At 39.2% G+C, this 27,911-nt stretch overlaps 1 protein-coding gene across 4 annotated transcripts in view; it reads right to left on the minus strand.

Moving 5' to 3' along the window:
* Positions 1-259: 259 nt before the first annotated feature.
* Positions 260-27,911, minus strand: part of LOC138322656 (calcium uniporter protein, mitochondrial-like) — a 122,928-nt gene continuing 95,276 nt past the window's right edge. Inside the window, exons 5-8 of one of the 4 annotated variants that reach the window (XR_011208454.1) lie at positions 10,250-10,410; positions 9,414-9,617; positions 3,994-8,939; positions 260-3,923 (exon numbers count right to left, since the gene is read on the minus strand). Coding sequence is in view for 1 of the 4 variants with exons in the window: in XM_069266658.1 (XP_069122759.1) it covers positions 8,757-8,939; positions 9,414-9,617; positions 10,250-10,410 (548 nt within the window). In the remaining 3 variants the exon portion in view is untranslated. Of the gene's footprint in view, positions 8,940-9,413; positions 9,618-10,249; positions 10,411-27,911 lie in introns of all 4 variants that reach the window. The other 3 variants (XR_011208455.1, XR_011208453.1, XM_069266658.1) reach the window with 3 other exon arrangements.

Raw genomic sequence — 27,911 nt, forward strand, 5'->3', positions numbered from 1 at the left:
TTACTCCCTTATAATGATTGTCCATACCCATCACAATACTTGCAATTTCAAATTATTTTAGAAATCATGGTCAGTCATTAGGGATAGCAGCATTTCAAAACTTGCCCAATAATTGGTCCTTTCCAACGACACCGGCGCTAACACCGAGGCCTGAACGATTCCATAAGTCCCACTCTTGTCGAGAAGCCAGCTCAAAACAGACATCTCTGGTCCAGTTAACACCTCGATGGATTTGTTTAACAAAGAAACAAGACAAATGTCCATTTGAGAGAATAAACTTTTTAATGTATGTGTAGAAGAGAGTAACTGGATGTACATACCTAGAAAAACTGGTTCACACTTGTATTTGCTCACTTACAAAGGAATGAAAAAACCTTCAAATGTCACATCATCATTTCATTCATCAAGCTTTTTAAAACAGAAAAAAGAAAGGAAAATTATCTAAAATAACATTCAACAACTTGTTAACAATGAGAAACTAATAATTATTAATTAAATCAAGTTGAAGTTTATAATTTTGCAGAGAAATTCAACGATTTGCTATATTACAATCAAATATGTAAATTCTAGTTAAAGATTCCACTCACACTGTTGTAAATCATCAGGAAAAAAGAACTTATATTACAGAAAGTATACATTTATAAGTCGTTGAATTATCATTTATATTTAAATAGATAAATAACTATCAAAGCCATTTGTAATTATATAAATAATTTGATACAGAATTATACAAGGATAACATTTAAGTGTTAACAATCTTCTAACCCCTAAATTAAGTTACAGTTAATGGAGCAGATGTTATAAATACTTCCGAGTACAGTGATACTATATTTACAATAATCTACATGGACAGGGAATAGGTTTTGGGGATTCCCTCCACCTTTGTCATGTAAACATTACCCTATGTTTTCTTTTTTACCAACTCTTTCCTGTCATTGCATATCTCAAAGCAACCTCTCTTGCAGGTAGGTATCGATTGTGATGTCATTATTTTGAGAATGAAACTTGTGTTGTTTTCTCAGAAAAGTATGACATTAAGCTTGCAAACACATCAACAGGAGGAGATAACTGTAAATATCCAAATACAAAATAACATTGATACAGTCACATGATCGTTTGTAAAACTGGCAGATGAAAAACAAATGGAACATTGGTCAAATACTTCATAACATCTCTAACAAGAGGCCCAAAGGGCCTTAACGGTCATCTGACTACCTTGACAATGGTAAAATTAATTATATATGGTGTCACTTTGTCAGGATCATGTCAGGATCATTTTCAATTTCTTTCAACAAATTTTATTTCAAACAAGAGGCCCAAGGGCCTTTAAATATAGGAAATTAATTAGATATAGTGTCATGGTAGTCATCTTCGATTTGGGATCAACCAGAGATGTAACAATACTTTGTCTGGACCATGTCAGGATCATTTCATGCAAGTTTCAGCCAAATCCCTTCGGTAGAACTTGAGAATAAGTTCAAAATGTGTTTTCAAGATGGCAGCTGTGACGGCCATCTTGGATTTCGGATTGACCCGAAAAATAACAACACTTTGTCTGGACCATGTCAGGATCATTTCATGCAAGTTTCAGCGAAATTGCACCGGTAGAACTTGAGAAGAAGTTCAAAATGTGTTTTCAAGATGGAGACTGTGGCTGCCATCTTGGATTTCAGATCGACCCGAAAAATAACAACACTTTGTCGGGACCATGTCAGGATCATTTCATGCAAGTTTCAGCCAAATCCCACTGGAAGAACTTGAGAAGAAGTTTAAAATGTGTTTTCAAGATGGCGGCTGTGGCGGCCATCTTGGATTTCGGATCGACCCGAAAAATAACAACACTTTGTCGGGACCATGTCAGGATCATTTCATGCAAGTTTCAGCCACATCGCACCGGTAGAACTTGAGAAGAAGTTCAAAATGTGTTTTCAAGATGGCGGCTGTGGCGGCCATCTTTGATTTCGGATCGACCCAAAAAATAACAACACTTTGTCGGGACCATGTCAGGATCATTTCATGCAAGTTTCAGCCAAATCGCACCGGTAGAACTTGAGAAGAAGTTTAAAATGTGTTTTCAAGATGGCGGCTGTGGCGGCCATCTTGGATTTCGGATCGACCCGAAAAATAACAACACTTTGTCGGGACCATGTCAGGATCATTTCATGCAAGTTTCAGCCAAATCGCACCGGTAGAACTTGAGAAGAAGTTCAAAATGTGTTTTCAAGATGGCGCCTGTGGCGGCCATCTTGGATTTCGGATCGACCCGAAAAATAACAACACTTTGTCGGGACCATGTCAGGATCACTTCATGCAAGTTTCAGCCAAATCGCACCGGTAGAACTTGAGAAGAAGTTTAAAATGTGTTTTCAAGATGGCGGCTGTGGCGGCCATCTTGGATTTCGGATCGACCCGAAAAATAACAACACTTTGTCAGGACCATCTCAGGATCATTTCAGGTAAGTTTCAGCTCAATCCCACTGGTCAAACTTGAGAAGAAGTTCAAAATGTGAAAAGTTAACGCACGGCGGACGGCGCACGGCGGACGGCGGACGGCGCACGACGACGGACGAAACATGATGACTATAGGTCATCCTGACCCTTCGGGTCAGCTGACCTAACAAGCACGGCTAGATGGCATAAAATTATGGTGAATTTGGCATTTATTAATTAAGTTTTGTGTTTTTATTTCAGGTCGTCTAACACCAGTCTCAATATTGTATAACTGTTTTACTTGTACTTTTTAGAGAAAAGTTTTTGGCTGAATATTTTCCATGAAAGGGAGATAATTTAAGAACCAATGGCAAGGGAGATAAGCAGATCTATTGATTGATCATGTGTACTTTGTATGTGTTAACTTCTTAGGTCAATTTTGATAAATTTGTTGCATTTTTTAGTAGATAAAATATGTTAACTTTACGGAAACATCCTTCAGAAACTTGTAAAATCAGATATTTTGGAATATTGTAAGATGAATCCATCAACATAAACAATTGTTGAGTTGTTTTTTTTTCTAGGGGATAAAACCCCCCCATAATGTATCTGATTATTAACTGTACACCGGTAGGGAAAATCGGTAAAAATTAGACAAAACCAGAAATACCTATCACAGCTATGCATCACAAGAGGAAAGCATACAAGGAAAACTTCTTTAACATGCTAACATCTAACCGTGTGTTCTATAAACATGGACACACATTATACATATCCATCTTAACCAAAATACCCATATATTGTCTGAACCAAGGTCAACCAGAGACAAGTTACCACCACAAGGAACATTAGACTCTCATATCTAGTTATTCTACAGGTAACTATTTATAAACATATTTTTATTGGCACCTTTTGTTTAAAGCAGATGTGTTATTTGGACAATTGTTGTTACCATAGAAATCATGCACTAGGTTCCTAGTGGTACACTTGTCTCCCTACATTGTTACTATAACAGAGAGGTTCCATCTTTATCAATTCACAGTTACCATAGAAACCTGAGGTTATTTATCAGGTCACATTTACCATAGAAAACTTGAGGTTCTTTATCAGGTCACAGTTACCATAGACACCTGAGGTTCTTTATTAGGTCACAGTTACCATAGACACCTGAGGTTCTTTATCAGGTCACAGTTACCATAGAAACCTGAGGTTCTTTATCAGGTCACAGTTACCATAGACACCTGAGGTTCTTTATCAGGTCACAGTTACCATAGACACTGAGGTTCTTTATCAGGTCACAGTTACCATAGAAACCTGAGGTTCTTTATCAGTCAGTTACCATAGAAACCTGAGGTTCTTTATCAGTCAGTTACCATAGACACCTGAGGTTCTTTATCAGGTCACAGTTACCATAGACACCTGAGGTTCTTTATCAGGTCACAGTTACCATAGACACCTGAGGTTCTTTATCAGGTCACAGTTACCATAGACACCTGAGGTTCTTTATCAGTCAGTTACCATAGAAACCTGAGGTTCTTTATCAGTCACAGTTACCATAGACACCTGAGGTTCTTTATCAGGTCACAGTTACCATAGAAACCCGAGGTTCTTTATCAGTCACAGTTACCATAGAAACCACTATTTCATTAATCTCATTAACCTTCTTGTCTCCTAAAGTTATTGTAACTGCAAAAATAATTTCTCTGTACTTTGAAACCATAGTTCTTTCTCAAAGCTAGAGCTTCACGAAAAACGAATAACCTGTGACCAAACTGCACACTTCCAAGACATCATGGAGGTCAAGGGTTAACGTTAACACACAGGCCAGTAAATGCTTATTAGTTGAAAATGAAACCTGATCCTACAAGGTGCACACTACACTACAGTGCTGAGGTCTGTACACCACCTGGTGCCCTGATTATATATCTACTACCATATACAATGATTACTGCCGTTCTATCATAAGATTGCACGATTGTGTTACAGTACTAGTGTATCGACTCACTGTAGTAGATTATATCGCTACATGGTACAGGTGAAGTGTCTATGTAACACGCATTGTGATTGGCTGAAGTGTGGATATAAAGAAACGTTACACAATGCAACCTATTTGTGCAATCGGGACGTTGTAAGTACGTCGAAACAAGGACGTATATGAGGACGTATATGAGAAGGATAAGTCACACTGGGTTTTGGGGAAGTCCAAGGCAGGCGCTTTTGTGTTTGTGCACTGACCGTGACGTTGGGCGACGACTGATTTTCCTTTGATATCCGCCGGCGCAGCCTTTGATGTAGCTTGCGGGTGCGAGGGTTACCGTCTTACTTTCTGAAGCGGTGCTGTCATTTCATGAGCTGTCGATTTTTTTTAACGAAAATTTAAGACATATCCCCTAAACATTCCGTCTTTAAAGCAAGTTATAAACGTCGTGAAATTTAATAAACTTTACAATGGTGTTTCGTTTGACTCGATAAGACAAGTATTTGTTGAGAAAAACGGTTTTTATTCCCGGTTCATAGGCGTCTCGCGTGGTGTTTAGTAATGTAAAGAGACAGACACGAATCCTTCTCACTTATAAATCCTTGGTCGAAACAAATACAAATGTTCATAGATAAACATCTGAAAAATTAATATTTGTAAAATAGAAGTATTACGATGTAAAAATAAATAACGCTGATATATAGAATTCGCGCTGTAATATACATGACTGTTGGGTGTTTTTTTTCCGTAGTACACCTAGCACATGTGACGAACTTGACTGACAGAGTTTCCTGAAATAGCTGTTGTAAATATATAAATAAGATGATTGAAAAAAAAAATCAAACATGGAAAGAGATAACACACAATCAGGTTATACTAGCTGTAGAAGAATACATAATATTGATTTTTAAAAACATGATAATACTGGTACCGTTAATGAATAAATATGAAGGTCAAGAAGAAAGCATCTGCTAAAACAACTGTTCAGTTTCATAATTATGGTAAGGTATATTTAAAATGTCAATTTAACTCTGAATTTGAACTTTATACTGAATAAAAAAGTGTGGAAGTACTAAAAATCGTCGATCGCCAAGCTGCCAACGCGTGCATATTATAAGTTACCGGTAAGTTACATGTGTGTTTGCACATGTGTAACGTTACGTTACTATTTTAATCTCGCCAAAATTAGAAGCGGTTCAACCGATCACAGCCAAAATTAGAAGCAGTCCTCAACCGATCATATGTCGACATGTCAAAGCCACGAACCGATCTAAAAGTACGCGAAAGGGTAGTGAAAATGTACAATGATGGCATGGGGTGTCCTATGGAAATATATCTAAAGCGGCCGACGTTTGTAAATCCACCTGTCGGAAACATCGCAAAGTTGTGCGAGGAACAGCATGGTTCTCTGCTTCCACGTGTTCGGTCTATCATGACACCAACAAAGGTCAGTGAAGAAGTTGTTAAATTCGTCGAATATCGGAAGAAAATGAGACCAAGCATGGCAGGCTAAAAAAATACAGCTTTACTGTGCACACACGTTTTTCTCTTCTATTTTTAGATCAACTCAGCCAATCACAATGCGTGTTACATAGGCACTTTACCTGTAACATGTAGCGATGTAATCTACTACTGTGAGTCGATACACTAGTACTGTAACACAATCGTGCAATCTTATGATAGAACGGCAGTAAAGCTATAAAACTACAAAGTTCTACGGAGGCAGTTCACAATGCTAATCACCACAAATTGTGGCCAATTTCAAAAATGTCATTTTTAATGGATCAAAAATGTGATTAAAATTCTTTATCATCAGAAATATTTCACAATTAACACAGAGAAAGATTAAGCAGTCTACACATACAAGCCAAAATCACTATTGCAGCATAGGATCAAGTCAGTCCCTTAATATCAGAAATATCAGGTAGATGGAAGATGTGATCCATGTTACACAAAATGATGTGTTGTACATAAAATATTATTTCTGAAAGTTTAAATTTTTTTTTACCTAAGTTCAAAGTCCTTCTGTTTAATAATGATGGTAACTGAAAATGTCTGATACAGTATTGCAATCATTCCCTGAGTGGAGTTATAACCCACTCACCCCTAAAGACACATTGGAACTCTTCTGATTCAATGGTTGGAACGGTTCACTATAAAATTTCAGGGTTGAATAAGTTAATATTGGAAACAAATAATCTGGTCTAAACTGACAGTGATCCAAACCCTAAGCAGTCTCCATAAAGCATAATAGCCCTGTGTGAATATTTCAGGGATATGGCCTACTAAAGGTGCTGTGTACGATTAAAAATGTATTTTCCCTCTATAAACTATAGTAAACTAACCCCCTCCCCAGGTGGAAACCTGAGACTCCAGTGTCATATAATTCAAAATTTTTGTAGAGGGCCTTGAGACCTTTCTATCCATGAAGAGTATTTGATTCTACCACATCTGTGAGTGGAGAAGAAGATTTTTGAAATTTTAGTCAATTTTATCCCTTTTGGCCCTCCAAACAGCCCTGTGGGGGGTCATATAATTCACAATTTTGATTTACCTTATACTTTAAAAGGTTTGTGTAAAATTTCATTGAAATTGCTTCAGTGGTTTTGGAGAAGAAGTCGAAAATGTAAATTGTTTATCGTCGCACGACGGACGACGGATGACAAAAGGCGATTAGAATACGTCACCATGAGACTTCATCTCAGGTGACCTAAAAATCTATTCAGAAATTTGCTGTAGTGAATCAACATTATTACAAAAATTCTTTGTATATGTTCATTTTAGCCTTAGATATGAGTTATACAGGCAATCTCAAAACATGATGACCGATGTGGATAAACTGCCTGTAGAATCTTAATAGACAACATAGTACATAGTAAACAAATGCTTGTGGTTTGACAGAGACGAGCTGTAAATGTGCTGTATTAGTATATCCCCACCACCATAACAACTGCATATCAAATATTTATGACAGATTCATTTGTTAGTATACCCACAGATCAACACTACAGCAGAAAAAAACTTTCTAAAGACCTTTAATTAATGTTTTTAAGTGGCATTCTAGGAAAACAAAAACCAATACATTTACAGACTTGTTCAAATTCATTTGTGGAGATTAACAAAAATTGGAATGATACAAAACAAAGCATGTGATTGTGTTATTGTTAAATGATTGATGTTGGGATGGTTATCACTATCGAGATTACACAGGATGTAGATTCAGATGTATCATCACTTCCTTTACTGTTTGTTATGTAGCCTAACATAAATACACAATCTAAACATGAACAAAATTAACAAATCAATGGTGACATCACTCAAAAACAGCTTCTAATGATCTCACTATAATCATCAGATCGACATAAATGTATTCCAGTAAAATTGTCCAAGGCAAATGTATAACATTATCACAAAGAAAGTGGATCAGAATTAGCGGTGGTAAGATGAGAGCGAGGTATCTATCACTTTTGATTTTTATTTCAAATAGGCCACAGAATATTACATGATGTGTACATAAACATACAGTCCAGAATCAGATTTATATACGGTATGTACTGTTATACCAACACAAGAGGAGATAATCACAAAACTTGTTAGTAGAGCATCAACAGATCTCACAGATAGGCCTATTGTGATAGTGTTACTGGTCATATTAAGAATGAGGACATGATATTTGTGGAAATTTACCTGTAGGCACCACTTCTCCTTTAACATACTACAACAATACACCCATCTACATTTAACAAGAATATTATCTTCCATTTTAACAATATGCTTGCATTTTGATGTCAATTTTTTTTATCAGACAAAATTTAAATCAAATGTCACAAACAGCTTTAATCCCACAGTATATAGATGATGATCTATAAGTTTACCCACCAAGCTGACGCAGTGACAATCTTACAGCAGTAGGAATATAACACATCATTATTTGGTTCTATTTTTGGGTACAAGGACATGAATGTTGCTTCTGTGTGGTGATAAAGTAAAGAAGCCTATCAGCACATACTAGGTATATTTATACAGATTTTACAAATAGTTCACCCCAAATACCTCTTGTGTGTCGAAACTTTTCAAGATGTCAAGATTAAAACCAATAATCAGCAAAAGAAGTTTTCTAACTTTGTTCCATTATCAGTGCAGTCCTGAAGCATACACACTTAATTATCAGACACAGAATTGGTCATAAGTATAAATTATACTAAACATTAACTTCGTTCAAAAGAAAAATCTAACAATTAAAAAGGAGACAAACAAGGAGTTGGGATGAGATACAAAACAAAATTTTACACCAACTGGACTTGTCCTACAAAAAGAAATGATATGCTTCGTCTATGATAAATAGTGTCTATAACTCCTTCATTGGCAGTCGTTTCTGGAGAGGGTCTCGCAAACGTTGAATGTCGTGTTGTACTTCAGCAATAGCATCTTTTATCTCATTGTATCTTTGTACATCTAATTTTTGCTTCTTGGCGTTTCTGTAAAATCCCAGGAGGTATTGCCTGTCCTTAACCTCAGGGAAGTTGTATTCCTAGGGGAAGATATTTAAGTGTTAAATTATTGGATAACTTTTTTCATGAACTGTAGGAGTTATTCCCCTTCAGACAACTTGATAAAAGATTGGACACAAAGCTTTAAGCACCAGTTAACTGATTAATAAATAAATGTGATGCTAAAACTGCTAATGTAATAGACATGAATACTTCATGATGACAATAAAGATTAAGGTATAACATCTATTACTGGGGGTTTCAAGATACCATATTGACGAGGGTAAAGTAGGATTAACCGCTGATGTATCCCACCATTCGATGATACCTGGTACTGACATCATGTAGAAATAGGGTCATAATTAGTGGAAGGAGGTACTAATCAACATGCTACTTTTTACTTTATCCACATTGTTTTGGTAACTCAATAACCCCGTATGAAGAGATAATTATTTTCTTGTGAAAATTCTACCATGATTGATGAGTGTTGAGAGTCCTGTGTGATGACCACTCACCTCTTTAGTGATGACAAAGTAAGCATACATGGCGATAGTTGTGCCGTATGTGATAAAGTAGGTGACCGGCTCCATGATATCCCAGGAGTAGTCCCACCATGTCAGACGTGCCAGCACCCCAAACTGTACCCCCATCAGCCCAAGGCCGACCCACGCCAGGTTCACAGTACGTCTGCTGGCCTTCACCTCAAGATCCTTACGTATCTGATATCAATAACGTAATGGGTTAGTACAATGTAAAATAATATAAATACAAATTATCTGAATATCAAAAATCTTTCATATTGCCTTTGACTGCTCTTTTCTAGTGGGCCTAACTTCGATTTTAGGCAATAAATGTCTGTTACAACTTATTTTGATTCCAGTGAACTACATCTGATATGAAGCCCCCCTTGTTGTGTAGTAGTTGATTTTGATTCACCTTTTCTAGGGATGATAACTTTGATTTAGTGTCATAGTTGCTTTAGTAGTTGATTTTGAATGATATTGACTTACCTTTTCTAGGGGTGGAATGAAATTGAATTACCTTTTCTAGGGGTGGAATGATATTGACTTACCTTTTCTAGGGGTGGAATGAAAGTGACTTACCTTTTCTAGGGGTGGAATGACATTGACTTACCTTTTCTAGGGGTGGAATGAAATTGACTTACCTTTTCTAGGGGTGGAATGAAATTGACTTACCTTTTCTAGGGGTGGAATGAAATTGACTTACATTTTCTAGGGGTGGAATGACATTGACTTACCTTTTCTAGGGGTGGAATGACATTGACTTACCTTTTCTAGGGGTGGAATGAAATTGACTTACATTTTCTAGGGGTGGAATGACATTGACTTACCTTTTCTAGGGGAGCTAACTCTGATTTGAGGCCCTCTAGTTGCTGTATTAGTTGCTTCTCTTGTTCGATCTGATACTGGTCTATGTGCAGTCTACAGTATAAGTCCGAGATCAAAGACTTCATGTCCGATAATTCCGCTACATGTTCACTCGGTAACGCTTCTGTGAAATAATTATCGTAAATTATGAACAATGTATCCCTTTCAACAGGATGAACAGCAGCTAACTGTACAAGACCTAACACACAGAGGAGTGTGAAGAAAGACCGAGGGATTTATTAAGTGATAATTATCCCTTTCAGTTCGATAATGTGACACTTGCCATGTGTTTCAGAGCTTGATCAAGCCATGCTCATGTATAATGAAATTGGATCAAACCAAAGATTGAGCGATTACAGGAGTCCCAGGAGTTTTAACTTACCACAACAACAAATATATTGTCAGTCGTAATGTCAGTCAAAAAGTTCAGTCAGTGTATGTGAGTTTTACTTGATATGATGTACAACTGGCCCTAAACAATACTGGAGAAATGATTTTCACAATGCTTTACTGTTGTATTACAAATATGTTTTGATCAACTGTTTATGAAATATTTCCTTCCAAAGCTTTATTGTAGATTGGACATAGAGAGATTCTTCTATTGACACAAAAACCACCATTGCCATGTAATACATACATATAGCTGAAAAAACAAAAAAGTGAGAGATTTGTACAACCACACCAGTATCTGTAAAATCTGGACTGTATTCTGAAGACTTCCTGTCAGCCAGTGGTTCCAGGGATAACTTACTGTCCTGATCTCTCACCCTTAATCATGTAAAGCCATATCCTGGACCTCTCACCCTTAATCATGTAAAGCCATATCCTGTACCTCTCACCCTTAATCATGTAAAGCCATATCCTGGACCTCTCAGCCTTAATCATGTAAAGCCATATCCTGGACCTCTCACCCTTAATCATGTAAAGCCATATCCTGGACCTCTCACCCTTAATCATGTAAAGCCATATCCTGGACCTCTCACCTTTAATCATATAAAGCCATATCCTGGACCTCTCACCCTTAATCATGTAAAGCCATATCCTGGACCTCTCACACTTAATCATGTAAAGCCATATCCTGGACCTCTCACCCTTAATCATGTAAAGCCATATCCTGGACCTCTCACCCTTAATCATGTAAAGCCATATCCTGGACCTTTCACACTTAATCATGTAAAGCCATATCCTGGACCTCTCACCCTTAATCATGTAAAGCCATATCCTGTACCTCTCACCCTTAATCATGTAAAGTCATATCCTGGACCTTTCACCCTTAATCATGTAAAGTCATACCCTGGACCTCTCACCCTTAATCATGTAAAGTCATATCCTGGACCTCTCACCCTTAATCATGTAAAGCCATATCCTGGACCTCTCACCCTTAATCATGTCAAGCCATATCCTGAACCTCTCACCCTTAATCATGTAAAGCCATATCCTGGACCTCTCACCCTTAATCATGTAAAGCCATATCCTGGACCTCTCACCCTTAATCATGTCAAGCCATATCCTGAACCTCTCACCCTTAATCATGTAAAGCCATATACTGGACCTATCACCCTTAATCATGTAAAGCCATATACTGGACCTCTCACCCTTAATCATGTAAAGCCATATCCTGGACCTCTCACCCTTAATCATGTAAAGTCATATCCTGGACCTCTCACCCTTAATCATGTAAAGCCATATCCTGGACCTCTCACCCTTAATCATGTAAAGCCATATCCTGGACCTCTCACCCTTAATCATGTAAAGCTATATCCTGGACCTTTCACACTTAATCATGTAAAGCCATATACTGGACCTATCACCCTTAATCATGTAAAGCCATATACTGGACCTCTCACCCTTAATCATGTAAAGCCATATCCTGGACCTCTCACCCTTAATCATGTAAAGTCATATCCTGGACCTCTCACCCTTAATCATGTAAAGCCATATCCTGGACCTCTCACCCTTAATCATGTAAAGCTATATCCTGGACCTTTCACACTTAATCATGTAAAGCCATATCCTGGACCTTTCACACTTAATCATGTAAAGCCATATCCTGGACCTCTCAGCCTTAATCATGTAAAGTCATATCCTGGACCTCTCACCCTTAATCATGTAAAGCCATATCCTGGACCTCTCACCCTTAATCATGTAAAGCCATATCCTGGACCTCTCAGCCTTAATCATGTAAAGTCATATCCTGGACCTCTCACCCTTAATCATGTAAAGCCATATCCTGGACCTCTCACCCTTAATCATGAAAAGCCATATCCTGGACCTCTCAGCCTTAATCATGTAAAGCCATATCCTGGACCTCTCAGCCTTAATCATGTAAAGCCATATCCTGGACCTCTCAGCCTTAATCATGTAAAGCCATATCCTGGACCTCTCAGCCTTAATCATGTAAAGCCATATCCTGGACCTCTCAGCCTTAATCATGTAAAGCCATATCCTGGACCTCTCAGCCTTAATCATGTAAAGCCATATCCTGGACCTCTCAGCCTTAATCATGTAAAGCCATATCCTGGACCTCTCAGCCTTAATCATGTAAAGCCATATCCTGGACCTCTCAGCCTTCATCATGTAAAGCCATATCCTGGACCTCTCAGCCATTAATCATGTAAAGCCATATCCTGGACCTCTCACCCTTAATCATGTAAAGCCATATCCTGGACCTCTCACCCTTAATCATATAAAGCCATATCCTGGACCTCTCACCCTTAATCATGTAAAGCCATATCCTGGACCTCTCACCCTTAATCATGTAAAGCCATATCCTGGACCTCTCACCCTTAATCATGTAAAGTCATATCCTGGACCTCTCACCCTTAATCATGTAAAGCCATATCCTGGACCTCTCACCCTTAATCATGTAAAGCCATATCCTGGACCTCTCACCCTTAATCATTTAAAGTCATATCCTGGACCTCTCACCCTTAATCATGTAAAGTCATATCCTGGACCTCTCACCCTTAATCATGTAAAGCCATATCCTGAACCTCTCACCCTTAATCATGTAAAGCCATATCCTGGACCTCTCACCCTTAATCATGTAAAGTCATATCCTGAACCTCTCACCCTTAATCATGTAAAGCCATATCCTGGACCTCTCACCCTTAATCATGTAAAGCCATATCCTGGACCTCTCACCTTTAATCATGTAAAGCCATATCCTGTACCTCTCACCCTTAATCATGTAAAGCCATATCCTGTACCTCTCACCCTTAATCATGTAAAGTCATATCCTGGACCTCTCACCCTTAATCATGTAAAGTCATATCCTGAACCTCTCACCCTTAATCATGTAAAGCTATATCCTGGACCTTTCACACTTAATCATGTAAAGCCATATCCTGGACCTCTCACCCTTAATCATGTAAAGTCATATCCTGGACCTCTCACCCTTAATCATGTAAAGCTATATCCTGGACCTTTCACACTTAATCATGTAAAGCCATATCCTGGACCTTTCACACTTAATCATGTAAAGCCATATCCTGGACCTCTCACCCTTAATCATGTAAAGCCATATCCTGGACCTCTCAGCCTTAATCATGTAAAGTCATATCCTGGACCTCTCACCCTTAATCATGTAAAGTCATATCCTGGACCTCTCACACTTAATCATGTAAAGCCATATCCTGTACCTCTCACCCTTAATCATGTAAAGCCATATCCTGGACCTCTCACACTTAATCATGTAAAGCCATATCCTGAACCTCTCACCCTTAATCATGTAAAGCAATATACTGGACCTCTCACCCTTAACCATGTAAAGCCATATCCTGGACCTTTCACACTTAATCATGTAAAGCCATATCCTGGACCTCTCACCTTTAATCATATAAAGCCATATCCTGGACCTCTCACCCTTAATCATGTAAAGCCATATCCTGGACCTATCACACTTAATCATGTAAAGCCATATCCTGGACCTCTCACCCTTAATCATGTAAAGCCATATCCTGGACCTCTCACCCTTAATCATGTAAAGCCATATCCTGGACCTCTCACCCTTAATCATGTAAAGCCATATCCTGGACCTCTCACCCTTAATCATGTAAAGCCATATCCTGGACCTCTCACCCTTAATCATGTAAAGCCATATCCTGGACCTCTCACCCTTAATCATGTAAAGCCATATCCTGGACCTCTCACCCTTAATCATGTAAAGCCATATCCTGGACCTCTCACCCTTAATCATGTAAAGCCATATCCTGGACCTCTCACTTAATCATGTAAAGCCATATCCTGGACCTCTCACCCTTAATCATGTAAAGCCATATCCTGGACTCTCACCCTTAATCATGTAAAGCCCCTTAATCATGTAAAGCCATATCCTGGACCTCTCACCCTTAATCATGTAAAGCCATATCCTGGACCTCTCACCCTTAATCATGTAAAGCCATATCCTGGACCTCTCACCCTTAATCATGTAAAGCCATATCCTGGACCTCTCACCCTTAATCATGTAAAGCCATATCCTGGACCTCTCACCCTTAATCATGTAAAGCCATATCCTGGACCTCTCACCCTTAATCATGTAAAGCCATATCCTGTACCTCTCACCCTTAATCATGTAAAGCCATATCCTGGACCTCTCACCCTTAATCATGTAAAGCCATATCCTGGACCTCTCACACTTAATCATGTAAAGCCATATCCTGGACCTCTCACCTTTAATCATGTAAAGCCATATCCTGTACCTCTCACCCTTAATCATGTAAAGCCATATCCTGTACCTCTCACCCTTAATCATGTAAAGTCATATCCTGGACCTCTCACCCTTAATCATGTAAAGTCATATCCTGGACCTCTCACCCTTAATCATGTAAAGTCATATCCTGGACCTCTCACCCTTAATCATGTAAAGCCATATCCTGTACCTCTCACCATTAATCATGTAAAGCCATATCCTGGACCTCTCACCTTTAATCATATAAAGCCATATCTTGATTATCATTAATTGTAACAGGATGTTAAACTAATTGTACCAAACCTTACAGATTATCCACATATAGAAGAACCTGTTTTAAGTGGATTTAATGGTAATTGAATCAAATCACCACATGATTCAGGACTGAGGATTTTCTGATGTATTAGTGTCATATATCCTAGGCCCAAGTCAGAGGCTGAGATAGTGTCAGGACTTACTGTCCATTGGCCACATATACCACTTGATAGAGTTAGAGGCTGAGATAGTGTCAGGACTTACTGTCCATTGGCCACATATACCACTTGATAGAGTCAGAGGCTGAGATAGTGTCAGGACTTACTGTCCATTGGCCACATATACCACTTGATAGAGTCAGAGGCTGAGATAGTGTCAGGACTTACTGTCCATTGGCCACATATACCACTTGATAGAGTTAGAGGCTGAGATAGTGTCAGGACTTACTGTCCATTGGCCACATATACCACTTGATAGAGTTAGAGGCTGAGATAGTGTCAGGACTTACTGTCCATTGGCCACATATACCACTTGATAGAGTTAGAGGCTGAGATAGTGTCAGGACTTACTGTCCATTGGCCACATATACCACTTGATAGAGTCAGAGGCTGAGATAGTGTCAGGACTTACTGTCCATTGGCCACATATACCACTTGATAGAGTCAGAGGCTGAGATAGTGTCAGGACTTACTGTCCATTGGCCACATATACCACTTGATAGAGTCAGAGGCTGAGATAGTGTCAGGACTTACTGTCCATTGGCCACATATACCACTTGATAGAGTTAGAGGCTGAGATAGTGTCAGGACTTACTGTCCATTGGCCACATATACCACTTGATAGAGTCAGAGGCTGAGATAGTGTCAGGACTTACTGTCCATTGGCCACATATACCACTTGATATCCCATTGACTTCCTTGTCAACAGGCCACTGACAAGGAAAGCCACTTACAGCATCCGTCTACCGTAGTTCCTATAATATTTCAATACCTTCTATGTCCATTCTTACAATATTTCAATATACCCTACAGAAACACAATGCTTCAAGCATAACAAAATCTATCTTTTGACCAAAACCTATGTTTTGAATATATGCAAAAATATTATAGTAAATAATATCTGAGATAAAAACATTAGATACATACATACAAACAAACACAAACTGTACTACTCATGATTGCTTGTATATTGTCAAGGTTATTTCTGTGTTTATATTACACACCTGGAATTTCTAATAATAGCATTGGTTAAGGTCATTGAAAACACAGCTCTCATCTGACATATCATTTCACAATCATCTGTGAAAGACTATTTATAGTAGAGCACCATACTACATGTAGTATGTAAGCTCAACTAAAAAATAGCTCAAAATAGTTTCATTGCCTTTATCATTGTGAGGTTTACTGTAAGTTATGGTCATCCATTTCCACTAACACTCTCTTCTAATAGCAAGCTACATGTGGGTCCAACATCAGGTCTTTAAATGTGTTCCACTTTTTGACCTTTAAAAAATGTCAATTATTGACAGAAATGAACAATATCTATAAGCATCCAGTTACAGAAACTGTACAGATTCTAAACCACATTATTGAGATTTGTATGTGTCCCTGTGAAACATTTGGTGTGCCAATAGTAACGGCTCCGTTTCCGACATACTGAGGCTCCGCAAGTCAAAGTTTACCATGTTATAACAATGGGCTTCAAGTTGGTGTGATCGATTGCAGGCAAAATTCTTTGATCAATTTTACAACAATTGTATTTCATCCAAAAAAGATAAGACTAAGTCTTGTGATGTTGGCAGGAGTGTGTCCCGAGTCTTTACACTGAGAGCTGACTGTCTGATAGACAGGTCAGGCATTAACTTAAAGTCTGTGTAGAGTCCCTGGGATAGCAGATACGTAATCACATCAATTCTTAATATCTCATACACAAGTCTCTGACATTAACAGACACTGAAATTCTCACTAAGATTATTTTATCATGTTTAAGGAATGGTTATATCTTTAATACTATCACAACTTTGACTATGAATAGGTCAACTTAAAATCCAAATATGGTGCAACCGATGGATATAGAAAGGGTTATTATGATGACTACAAATGTCTTAGAAGACATCTAAAGAATCATTGATAAATAAATTACAATTAAAGCCTGAGAAATTTGAAATTTAATGAGACATTGGTTCAAATACAGCAGCGGCCATAAGTAAGCCTTGGGCCCGATTTCTCCAAACAAACTTAAGTCAAAAACTGACTTAAGTCATAGATTTTCAAATAATTTACATAAGGAGAAAAACTCAAGTCTGCACTTTTGTTTTGAGAAATCTGGGCCTGATCTCTGCTAAATGCTCACCATCCCTTAGGGTGCCTTGGACATTCACAAAATTTCTTTTGAATCAGAATTGAATCCTGTGACTTAAATCATTAGGTCAATGATGCTTTAAAAGGGACAAGTTGAACCTATAAGGACAATAGACTTCAGTGTATCAGAAACATACTACAGATTAATTCACTCCTGAGAAGTGTACCTCACTACAAATATAACATGGACCCCTCCAAACTGTAGTTTGTATAGCATCATCACAATGTAGACTATTGATTAAGTGATAAAGAACAGACAAATTTGTTACACATCTACAGACAAATTGTAAGTGACAGAAGTAAGTAAATGATGGCAAATGGTCATAGCTCGATAGCCTCACTGAAAACATGGTACGGGATTCCAGGAACTGGTACCAAATCTAGGATTTCACCTTCTGGTATGGTCACAGCTCCTGAGCCTTACTGAAAACATGGTACAGGATTCCAGGAACTGGTACCATAACAAGGTATTCACCATCTAGTATGGTCACAGCTCGATAGCCTCACTGAAAATATGGTACAGGATTCCAGGGTACCAAATCTAGGAATTCACCTTCTAGTATGGTCACAGCTCGATAGCCTCACTGAAAACATGGTACAGGATTCCAGGGTACCAAATCTAGGAATTCACCTTCTAGTATGGTCACAGCTCGATAACCTCACTGAAAACATGGTACAGGATTCCAGGGTACCAAATCTAGGATTTCACCTTCTAGTATGGTCATAGCTCGATAGCCTTACTGAAAACATGGTACAGGATTCCAGGAACTGGCACCAAATCTGGGAATTGACCTTCTAGTACGGTCATAGCTCGATAGTCTTACTGAAAACATGGTACAGGATTCCAGGAACTGGTACCAAATCTAGGAATTCACCTTCTAGTATGGTCATAGCTCTATAGTCTCACTGAAAACATGGCACAGGATTCAAGGAACTGGTACCAAATCTAGGAATTCACCTTCTAGTATGGTCACAGCTCCATAGCCTTACTGAAAACATGGTACAGGATTCCAGGAACTGGTACCAAATCTAGGCATTCACCTTCTGGTATGGTCACAGCTCGATAGCCTCACTGAAAACATGGTACAGGATTCCAGGAACTGGTACCGAATCTAGGCATTCACCTTCTGGTATGGTCACAGCTCGATAGCCTCACTGAAAACATGGTACAGGATTCCAGGAACTGGTACCGAATCTAGGCATTCACCTTCTGGTATGGTCACAGCTCGATAGCCTCACTGAAAACATGGTACAGGATTCCAGGAACTGGTACCAAATCAAGGAATTCACCTTCTAGTATGGTCACAGCTTGTACGCCTCACTGAAAATATGGTACAGGATTCAAGGAACTGGTACCAAATCTAGGCATTCACCTTCTGGTATGGTCACAGCTCGATAGCCTTACTGAAAACATGGTACAGGATTCCAGGGTACCAAATCTAGGAATTCACCTTCTAGTATGGTCACACTCTATAGCCTCACTGAAAACATGGTACAGGATTCCAGGGTACCAAATCTAGGAATTCACCTTCTAGTATGGTCACAGCTCGATAGCCTCACTGAAAACACGGTACGGGATTCCAGGAACTGGTACCAAATCTAGGATTTCACCTTCTGGTATGGTCACAGCTCCTGAGCCTTACTGAAAACATGGTACAGGATTCCAGGAACTGGTACCATAACAAGGTATTCACCATCTAGTATGGTCACAGCTCGATAGCCTCACTGAAAATATGGTACAGGATTCCAGGGTACCAAATCTAGGAATTCACCTTCTAGTATGGTCACAGCTCGATAGCCTCACTGAAAACATGGTACAGGATTCCAGGGTACCAAATCTAGGAATTCACCTTCTAGTATGGTCATAGCTCGATAGCCTTACTGAAAACATGGTACAGGATTCCAGGAACTGGTACCAAATCTAGGAATTCACCTTCTAGTATGGTCATAGCTCTATAGTCTCACTGAAAACATGGCACAGGATTCAAGGAACTGGTACCAAATCTAGGAATTCACCTTCTAGTATGGTCACAGCTCCATAGCCTCACTGAAAACATGGTACAGGATTCCAGGAACTGGTACCGAATCTAGGCATTCACCTTCTGGTATGGTCACAGCTCGATAGCCTCACAGAAAACATGGTACAGGATTCCAGGAACTGGTACCGAATCTAGGCATTCACCTTCTGGTATGGTCACAGCTCCATAGCCTCACTGAAAACATGGTACAGGATTCCAGGAACTGGTACCGAATCTAGGCATTCACCTTCTGGTATGGTCACAGCTCGATAGCCTCACTGAAAACATGGTACAGGATTCCAGGAACTGGTACCAAATCAAGGAATTCACCTTCTAGTATGGTCACAGCTTGTAAGCCTCACTGAAAATATGGTACAGGATTCAAGGAACTGGTACCAAATCTAGGAATTCACCTTCTAGTATGGTCACACTCTATAGCCTCACTGAAAACATGGTTCAGGATTCCAGGGTACCAAATCTAGGAATTCACCTTCTAGTATGTTCACAGCTCGATAGCCTCACTGAAAACACGGTACGGGATTCCAGGAACTGGTACCAAATCTAGAAATTCACCTTTCTAGTATGGTCACAGCTCGATAGCCTCACTGAAAACATGGTACAGGATTCCAGGAACTGGTACCGAATCTAGGCATTCACCTTCTGGTATGGTCACAGCTCGATAGCCTCACTGAAAACATGGTACAGGATTCCAGGAACTGGTACCAAATCAAGGAATTCACCTTCTAGTATGGTCACAGCTTGTAAGCCTCACTGAAAATATGGTACAGGATTCAAGGAACTGGTACCAAATCTAGGAATTCACCTTCTAGTATGGTCACACTCTATAGCCTCACTGAAAACATGGTACAGGATTCCAGGGTACCAAATCTAGGAATTCACCTTCTAGTATGGTCACAGCTCGATAGCCTCACTGAAAACACGGTACGGGATTCCAGGAACTGGTACCAAATCTAGAAATTCACCTTCTAGTATGGTCACAGCTCGATAGCCTCACTGAAAACATGGTACAGGATTCCAGGAACTGGTACCGAATCTAGGCATTCACCTTCTGGTATGGTCACAGCTCGATAGCCTCACTGAAAACATGGTACAGGATTCCAGGAACTGGTACCAAATCTAGAAATTCACCTTCTAGTATGGTCACAGCTCGATAGCCTCACTGAAAACATGGTACAGGATTCCAGGAACTGGTACCAAATCAAGGAACTCACCTTCTGGTATGGTCATAGCTCGGTAGCCTTACTGAAAACATGGTACAGGATTCCAGGAACTGGTTTGACACAGAATTGATTGCTTCACTTTACCAGAAGTCACAATTCACATTCTTCAATTAAGTAACAATACTTTTAATCTTTTAATCATACTGGAAATTATTTCAGACAAAATTCTTCAAAACATTTTGTGTTCCACACAAAAAGGTACACATCTGTACACTAAGAGAATGATCTTACTTTGAGAGGGAGTCCAGATTTAATGTTCATTTCTTTTAGATTACACAAACTTAACAGGTGTTACCATTCTTTCAGCATTACCAGACTAGATGATGAATTAATACATGGCAATTTCCCTTGAATGCGACACTCCTACATGTGTAAATCGTGCAGGGCATGCATGTGATACTGCATACCACGTCAAACAGCATCAATTTTCATCCTTGTTTCTACCAATAATGTGTTTTTAAATACATCTAATTTAGGCTGAGTAATATGCTGATGCAGCAGAATGCATGCTGGTAGAAATTAACTTAGACCGTAGCTGTTCGAATTCAGAAAAATTTCCAGATAAAAAAAATGTTGGTATTTAATTAAGAGTAAGAAGCATTTAATTAGTGGAGACAAGGATCGCCAGGCTGACAAGTTTGAGTAAAGTCACCGGTATATCCTACTTTGACAACAGATCACAGATGTTTGTTGTATGATCAAATCATTCTTTTTGAATGACACCATTTCATTCCGTGCGTTCCATTTGCAGATTCGTACCAGTTGCACTAAAGTGATACGGCACCATACGGCACCGCCAAATGGAACGCGTTTGTGGATTTTTCCATGATGGGGGCACCCATATGAAAGATACGCTTCGAATATAAAAGCAAAGTTTTTTCAGTATTAACAGTGAAATGGATATAAAAATAATACCTAAATATTTCAGCACACATTGAAATAAACGGTTCATGTAATTTTATTGAATATAAATACACTCTGCCTTATTTTCTACAAAGAAGACATTCCGGTAACAAACATTCCGGTGACAAATGAAGAATCTCGGTCGGATTCGGGTCCGCCATCTTGGCTACAAGTGGTACGCTTCTGAAAACGACCACTTGTACTCGTTCGGTCGGCTGGTACATCAACAATACCCCTTCAGATTGGAATAAATCGGAAAAGTTTGGAGACTTCCGAGCTATTTTGATTGTGTACACATTAAAAATCAATATATTTTGATATAATTGTTTAATAACTTTGCAAATACGAACTTTACAGAAGTCGGTAAATATGGAAAGTTATTCAAAATTTAGAGAGGCAGAGAAAAATATGTAGAACAATTTAAAAAAATTCTTTTTCAATGGCAAAAATACAGCAGTCACAGACCATACAACTTTAACCTTCCGGTGAATGGAACATCATTCAGTCCTCCTAAAACTTGAGTCACATTTACTGAAACGACGTTAATTTTATGATATCGAAACCTCAAATAGACAAACAACAAAAGCCTGACATGAATTTCAAATTTGACTCCATAAAGAATTTCAATCAAATATTTTGAATGAACAATTGGTTTAAATTTCCATTAAATTACAACATTTTGTTTTCATTCCTTCTAAAAGACAACTTTCGAGTCTCCTACTGATGTGCAGGGTTGGTACAGACAGTGCAGTAATGTAGAATTCTATTGTACACTTATAAATCACATTTTGTTTTTCATCTGTCAATAATTTATCATCATTTCCTTCAGTGTGACAGATGTATTCAGTTGGAAATATTGTCCAAGTTAGATAATTCTATCCCGAAGGACACCAATTTTACAAGTTTTACTTTCCAAAACTCTGGTTATCAATCCTGATCAATGTTGATCTTGGCTTCTGTATATATAATTTACCCTGGGAAACCAAATAACACATCAATATATGTTCCCCCAAATCTTGTGGCTGGAACCTTGGCCCCCTGAAACAATGTTATTGGTATCTTGTCAGACATAAGAACATATAGACACTTTATATCCCATTGAAAGAGTAAATGCTTTAGGCAATTCAATAATGCTATCACCATTGTAGCCAGCCACTCTAAAACATTACTGAGCATCAACTGTACACTCTCATAAAAGGTCTATTGGGCCTGTTTCATCAACTGTACATCATACAAAAGGTCTATTGGGCCTGTTTCTTCAACTGTACATCCTAACAAAAGGTCTATTGGGCCTGTTTCATCAACTGTACATCCTAACAAAAGGTCTATTGGGCCTGTTTCATCAACTGTACATCCTAACAAAAGGTCTATTGGGCCTGTTTCATCAACTGTACATCCTAACAAAAGGTCTATTGGGCCTGTTTCATCAACTGTACATCCTAACAAAAGGTCTATTGGGCCTGTTTCATCAACTGTACATCATACAAAAGGTCTATTGGGCCTGTTTCATCAACTGTACATCCTAACAAAATGTCTATTGGGCCTGTTTCATCAACTGTACATCCTAACAAAAGGTCTATTGGGCCTGTTTCATCAACTGTACATCCTAACAAAAGGTCTATTGGGCCTGTTTCATCAACTGTACATCATACAAAATGTCTATTGGGTTTGTATTTACATCAGTCAAGTTGTACAGATCAATAGGCCAGAACCAAATGATTTTGCAAATTTTGTAATGCTTCAATTTTTTTAACACATATTTTCTACTTAAAAATCACTCAATAGCTCTGACACTAAAAACACTAAATAGAACAAAACAAAACACAAATGTTATCTAATAATAATTTTGTTCTTGACACAGCCTCTTTCTCTGCAGTTGATTTGACAAGATAGACACTGTAGACAATTGCATTAATAACCAACAAATTGGTAGTTAGCCATTCCTCACACATCCAACACACCTATCATACATCTGGTATCTCATAACTCATTTTGACTGCTTGTTTGTTACATCATTTAAAATATTCCAGTAAAATTTTCTTAATCTCATATAGAAACTGACTTAATATCTATCCAATAACCACCTGATTAAGTTGATAGCCCAGACTACTGCTTTTTATTACAAAGTATTAATTTAGGCCATTTTATAACCTACACCCCTGGGCCTGTTGCCCTGATACACCTACAGTAGATGACACCATTAATGGCCTTCTCTTCCATATATGACTACAGATTGAACAGTCGTGTTCTATAAATATATTTGCATATAAATGACATTATATTCTAGTGTTAGAGTGCTCATCAATAATGCATCACAAGACATCAGACCCTCCTGTCCTGTACAATATGGTATAGTAAGGCTGAGAAATGATTCTCTAGTGTCACCAGAGAGTGACATCACAAGACATCAGACCCTCCTGTCCTGTACAATATGGTATAGTAAGGCTGAGAAATGATTCTCTTGTGTCACTTGAGAGTGACATCACAAGACATTAGACCCTCCTGTCCTGTACAATATGGTATAGTAAGGCTGAGAAATGATTCTCTAGTGTCACCAGAGAGTGACATCACAAGACATCAGACCCTCCTGTCCTGTACAATATGGTATAGTAAGGCTGAGAAATGATTCTCTTGTGTCACTTGAGAGTGACATCACAAGACATCAGACCCTCCTGTCCTGTACAATATGGTATAGTAAGGCTGAGAAATGATTCTCTAGTGTCACCAGAGAGTGACATCACAAGACATCAGACCCTCCTGTCCTGTACAATATGGTATAGTAAGGCTGAGAAATGATTCTCTAGTGTCACCAGAGAGTGACATCACAAGACATTAGACCCTCCTGTCCTGTACAATATGGTATAGTAAGGCTGAGAAATGATTCTCTAGTGTCACCAGATAGTGACATCACAAGACATCAGACCCTCCTGTCCTGTACAATATGGTATAGTAAGGCTGAGAAATGATTCTCTAGTGTCACCAGAGAGTGACATCACAAGACATCAGACCCTCCTGTCCTGTACAATATGGTATAGTAAGGCTGAGAAATGATTCTCTAGTGTCACCAGAGAGTGACATCACAAGACATCAGACCCTCCTGTCCTGTACAATATGGTATAGTAAGGCTGAGAAATGATTCTCTAGTGTCACCAGAGAGTGACATCACAAGACATCAGACCCTCCTGTCCTGTACAATATGGTATAGTAAGGCTGAGAAATGATTCTCTAGTGTCACCAGAGAGTGACATCACAAGACATCAGACCCTCCTGTCCTGTACAATATGGTATAGTAAGGCTGAGAAATGATTCTCTAGTGTCACCAGAGAGTGACATCACAAGACATCAGACCCTCCTGTCCTGTACAATATGGTATAGTAAGGCTGAGAAATGATTCTCTAGTGTCACCAGAGAGTGACATCACAAGACATCAGACCCTCCTGTCCTGTACAATATGGTATAGTAAGGCTGAGAAATGATTCTCTTGTGTCACCAGAGAGTGACATCACAAGACATCAGACCCTCCTGTCCTGTACAATATGGTATAGTAAGGCTGAGAAATGATTCTCTAGTGTCACCAGAGAGTGACATCACAAGACATCAGACCCTCCTGTCCTGTACAATATGGTATAGTAAGGCTGAGAAATGATTCTCTAGTGTCACCAGAGAGTGACATCACAAGACATCAGACCCTCCTGTCCTGTACAATATGGTATAGTAAGGCTGAGAAATGATTCTCTAGTGTCACCAGAGAGTGACATCACAAGACATCAGACCCTCCTGTCCTGTACAATATGGTATAGTAAGGCTGAGAAATGATTCTCTAGTGTCACCAGAGAGTGACATCACAAGACATCAGACCCTCCTGTCCTGTACAATATGGTATAGTAAGGCTGAGAAATGATTCTCTAGTGTCACCAGAGAGTGACATCACAAGACATCAGACCCTCCTGTCCTGTACAATATGGTATAGTAAGGCTGAGAAATGATTCTCTAGTGTCACCAGAGAGTGACATCACAAGACATCAGACCCTCCTGTCCTGTACAATATGGTATAGTAAGGCTGAGAAATGATTCTCTAGTGTCACCAGAGAGTGACATCACAAGACATCAGACCCTCCTGTCCTGTACAATATGGTATAGTAAGGCTGAGAAATGATTCTCTAGTGTCACCAGAGAGTGACATCACAAGACATCAGACCCTCCTGTCCTGTACAATATGGTATAGTAAGGCTGAGAAATGATTCTCTAGTGTCACCAGAGAGTGACATCACAAGACATCAGACCCTCCTGTCCTGTACAATATGGTATAGTAAGGCTGAGAAATGATTCTCTAGTGTCACCAGAGAGTGACATCACAAGACATCAGACCCTCCTGTCCTGTACAATATGGTATAGTAAGGCTGAGAAATGATTCTCTATGTGTCACCAGAGGAGTGACATCACAAGACATCAGACCCTCCTGTCCTGTACAATATGGTATAGTAAGGCTGAGAAATGATTCTCTAGTGTCACCAGAGAGTGACATCACAAGACATCAGACCCTCCTGTCCTGTACAATATGGTATAGTAAGGCTGAGAAATGATTCTCTAGTGTCACCAGAGAGTGACATCACAAGACATCAGACCCTCCTGTCCTGTACAATATGGTATAGTAAGGCTGAGACATGATTCTCTAGTGTCACCAGAGAGTGACATCACAAGACATCAGACCCTCCTGTCCTGTACAATATGGTATAGTAAGGCTGAGACATGATTCTCTAGTGTCACCAGAGAGTGACATCACAAGACATCAGACCCTCCTGTCCTGTACAATATGGTATAGTAAGGCTGAGAAATGATTCTCTAGTGTCACCAGAGAGTGACATCACAAGACATTAGACCCTCCTGTCCTGTACAATATGGTATAGTAAGGCTGAGACATGATTCTCTAGTGTCACCAGAGAGTGACATCACAAGACATCAGACCCTCCTGTCCTGTACAATATGGTATAGTAAGGCTGAGACATGATTCTCTAGTGTCACCAGAGAGTGACATCACAAGACATCAGACCCTCCTGTCCTGTACAATATGGTATAGTAAGGCTGAGACATGATTCTCTAGTGTCACCAGAGAGTGACATCACAAGACATCAGACCCTCCTGTCCTGTACAATATGGTATAGTAAGGCTGAGAAATGATTCTCTAGTGTCACCAGAGAGTGACATCACAAGACATCAGACCCTCCTGTCCTGTACAATATGGTATAGTAAGGCTGAGAAATGATTCTCTAGTGTCACCAGAGAGTGACATCACAAGACATCAGACCCTCCTGTCCTGTACAATATGGTATAGTAAGGCTGAGAAATGATTCTCTAGTGTCACCAGAGAGTGACATCACAAGACATCAGACCCTCCTGTCCTGTACAATATGGTATAGTAAGGCTGAGAAATGATTCTCTAGTGTCACCAGAGAGTGACATCACAAGACATCAGACCCTCCTGTCCTGTACAATATGGTATAGTAAGGCTGAGAAATGATTCTCTAGTGTCACCAGAGAGTGACATCACAAGACATCAGACCCTCCTGTCCTGTACAATATGGTATAGTAAGGCTGAGAAATGATTCTCTAGTGTCACCAGAGAGTGACATCACAAGACATCAGACCCTCCTGTCCTGTACAATATGGTATAGTAAGGCTGAGAAATGATTCTCTAGTGTCACCAGAGAGTGACATCACAAGACATCAGACCCTCCTGTCCTGTACAATATGGTATAGTAAGGCTGAGAAATGATTCTCTAGTGTCACCAGAGAGTGACATCACAAGACATCAGACCCTCCTGTCCTGTACAATATGGTATAGTAAGGCTGAGAAATGATTCTCTAGTGTCACCAGAGAGTGACATCACAAGACATCAGACCCTCCTGTCCTGTACAATATGGTATAGTAAGGCTGAGAAATGATTCTCTAGTGTCACCAGAGAGTGACATCACAAGACATCAGACCCTCCTGTCCTGTACAATATGGTATAGTAAGGCTGAGAAATGATTCTCTAGTGTCACCAGAGAGTGACATCACAAGACATCAGACCCTCCTGTCCTGTACAATATGGTATAGTAAGGCTGAGAAATGATTCTCTAGTGTCACCAGAGAGTGACATCACAAGACATTAGACCCT

This window comes from Argopecten irradians, chromosome 5 (assembly GCF_041381155.1).
Source record: "Argopecten irradians isolate NY chromosome 5, Ai_NY, whole genome shotgun sequence".
NCBI classification, from domain to species: Eukaryota; Metazoa; Mollusca; class Bivalvia; order Pectinida; family Pectinidae; genus Argopecten; species Argopecten irradians.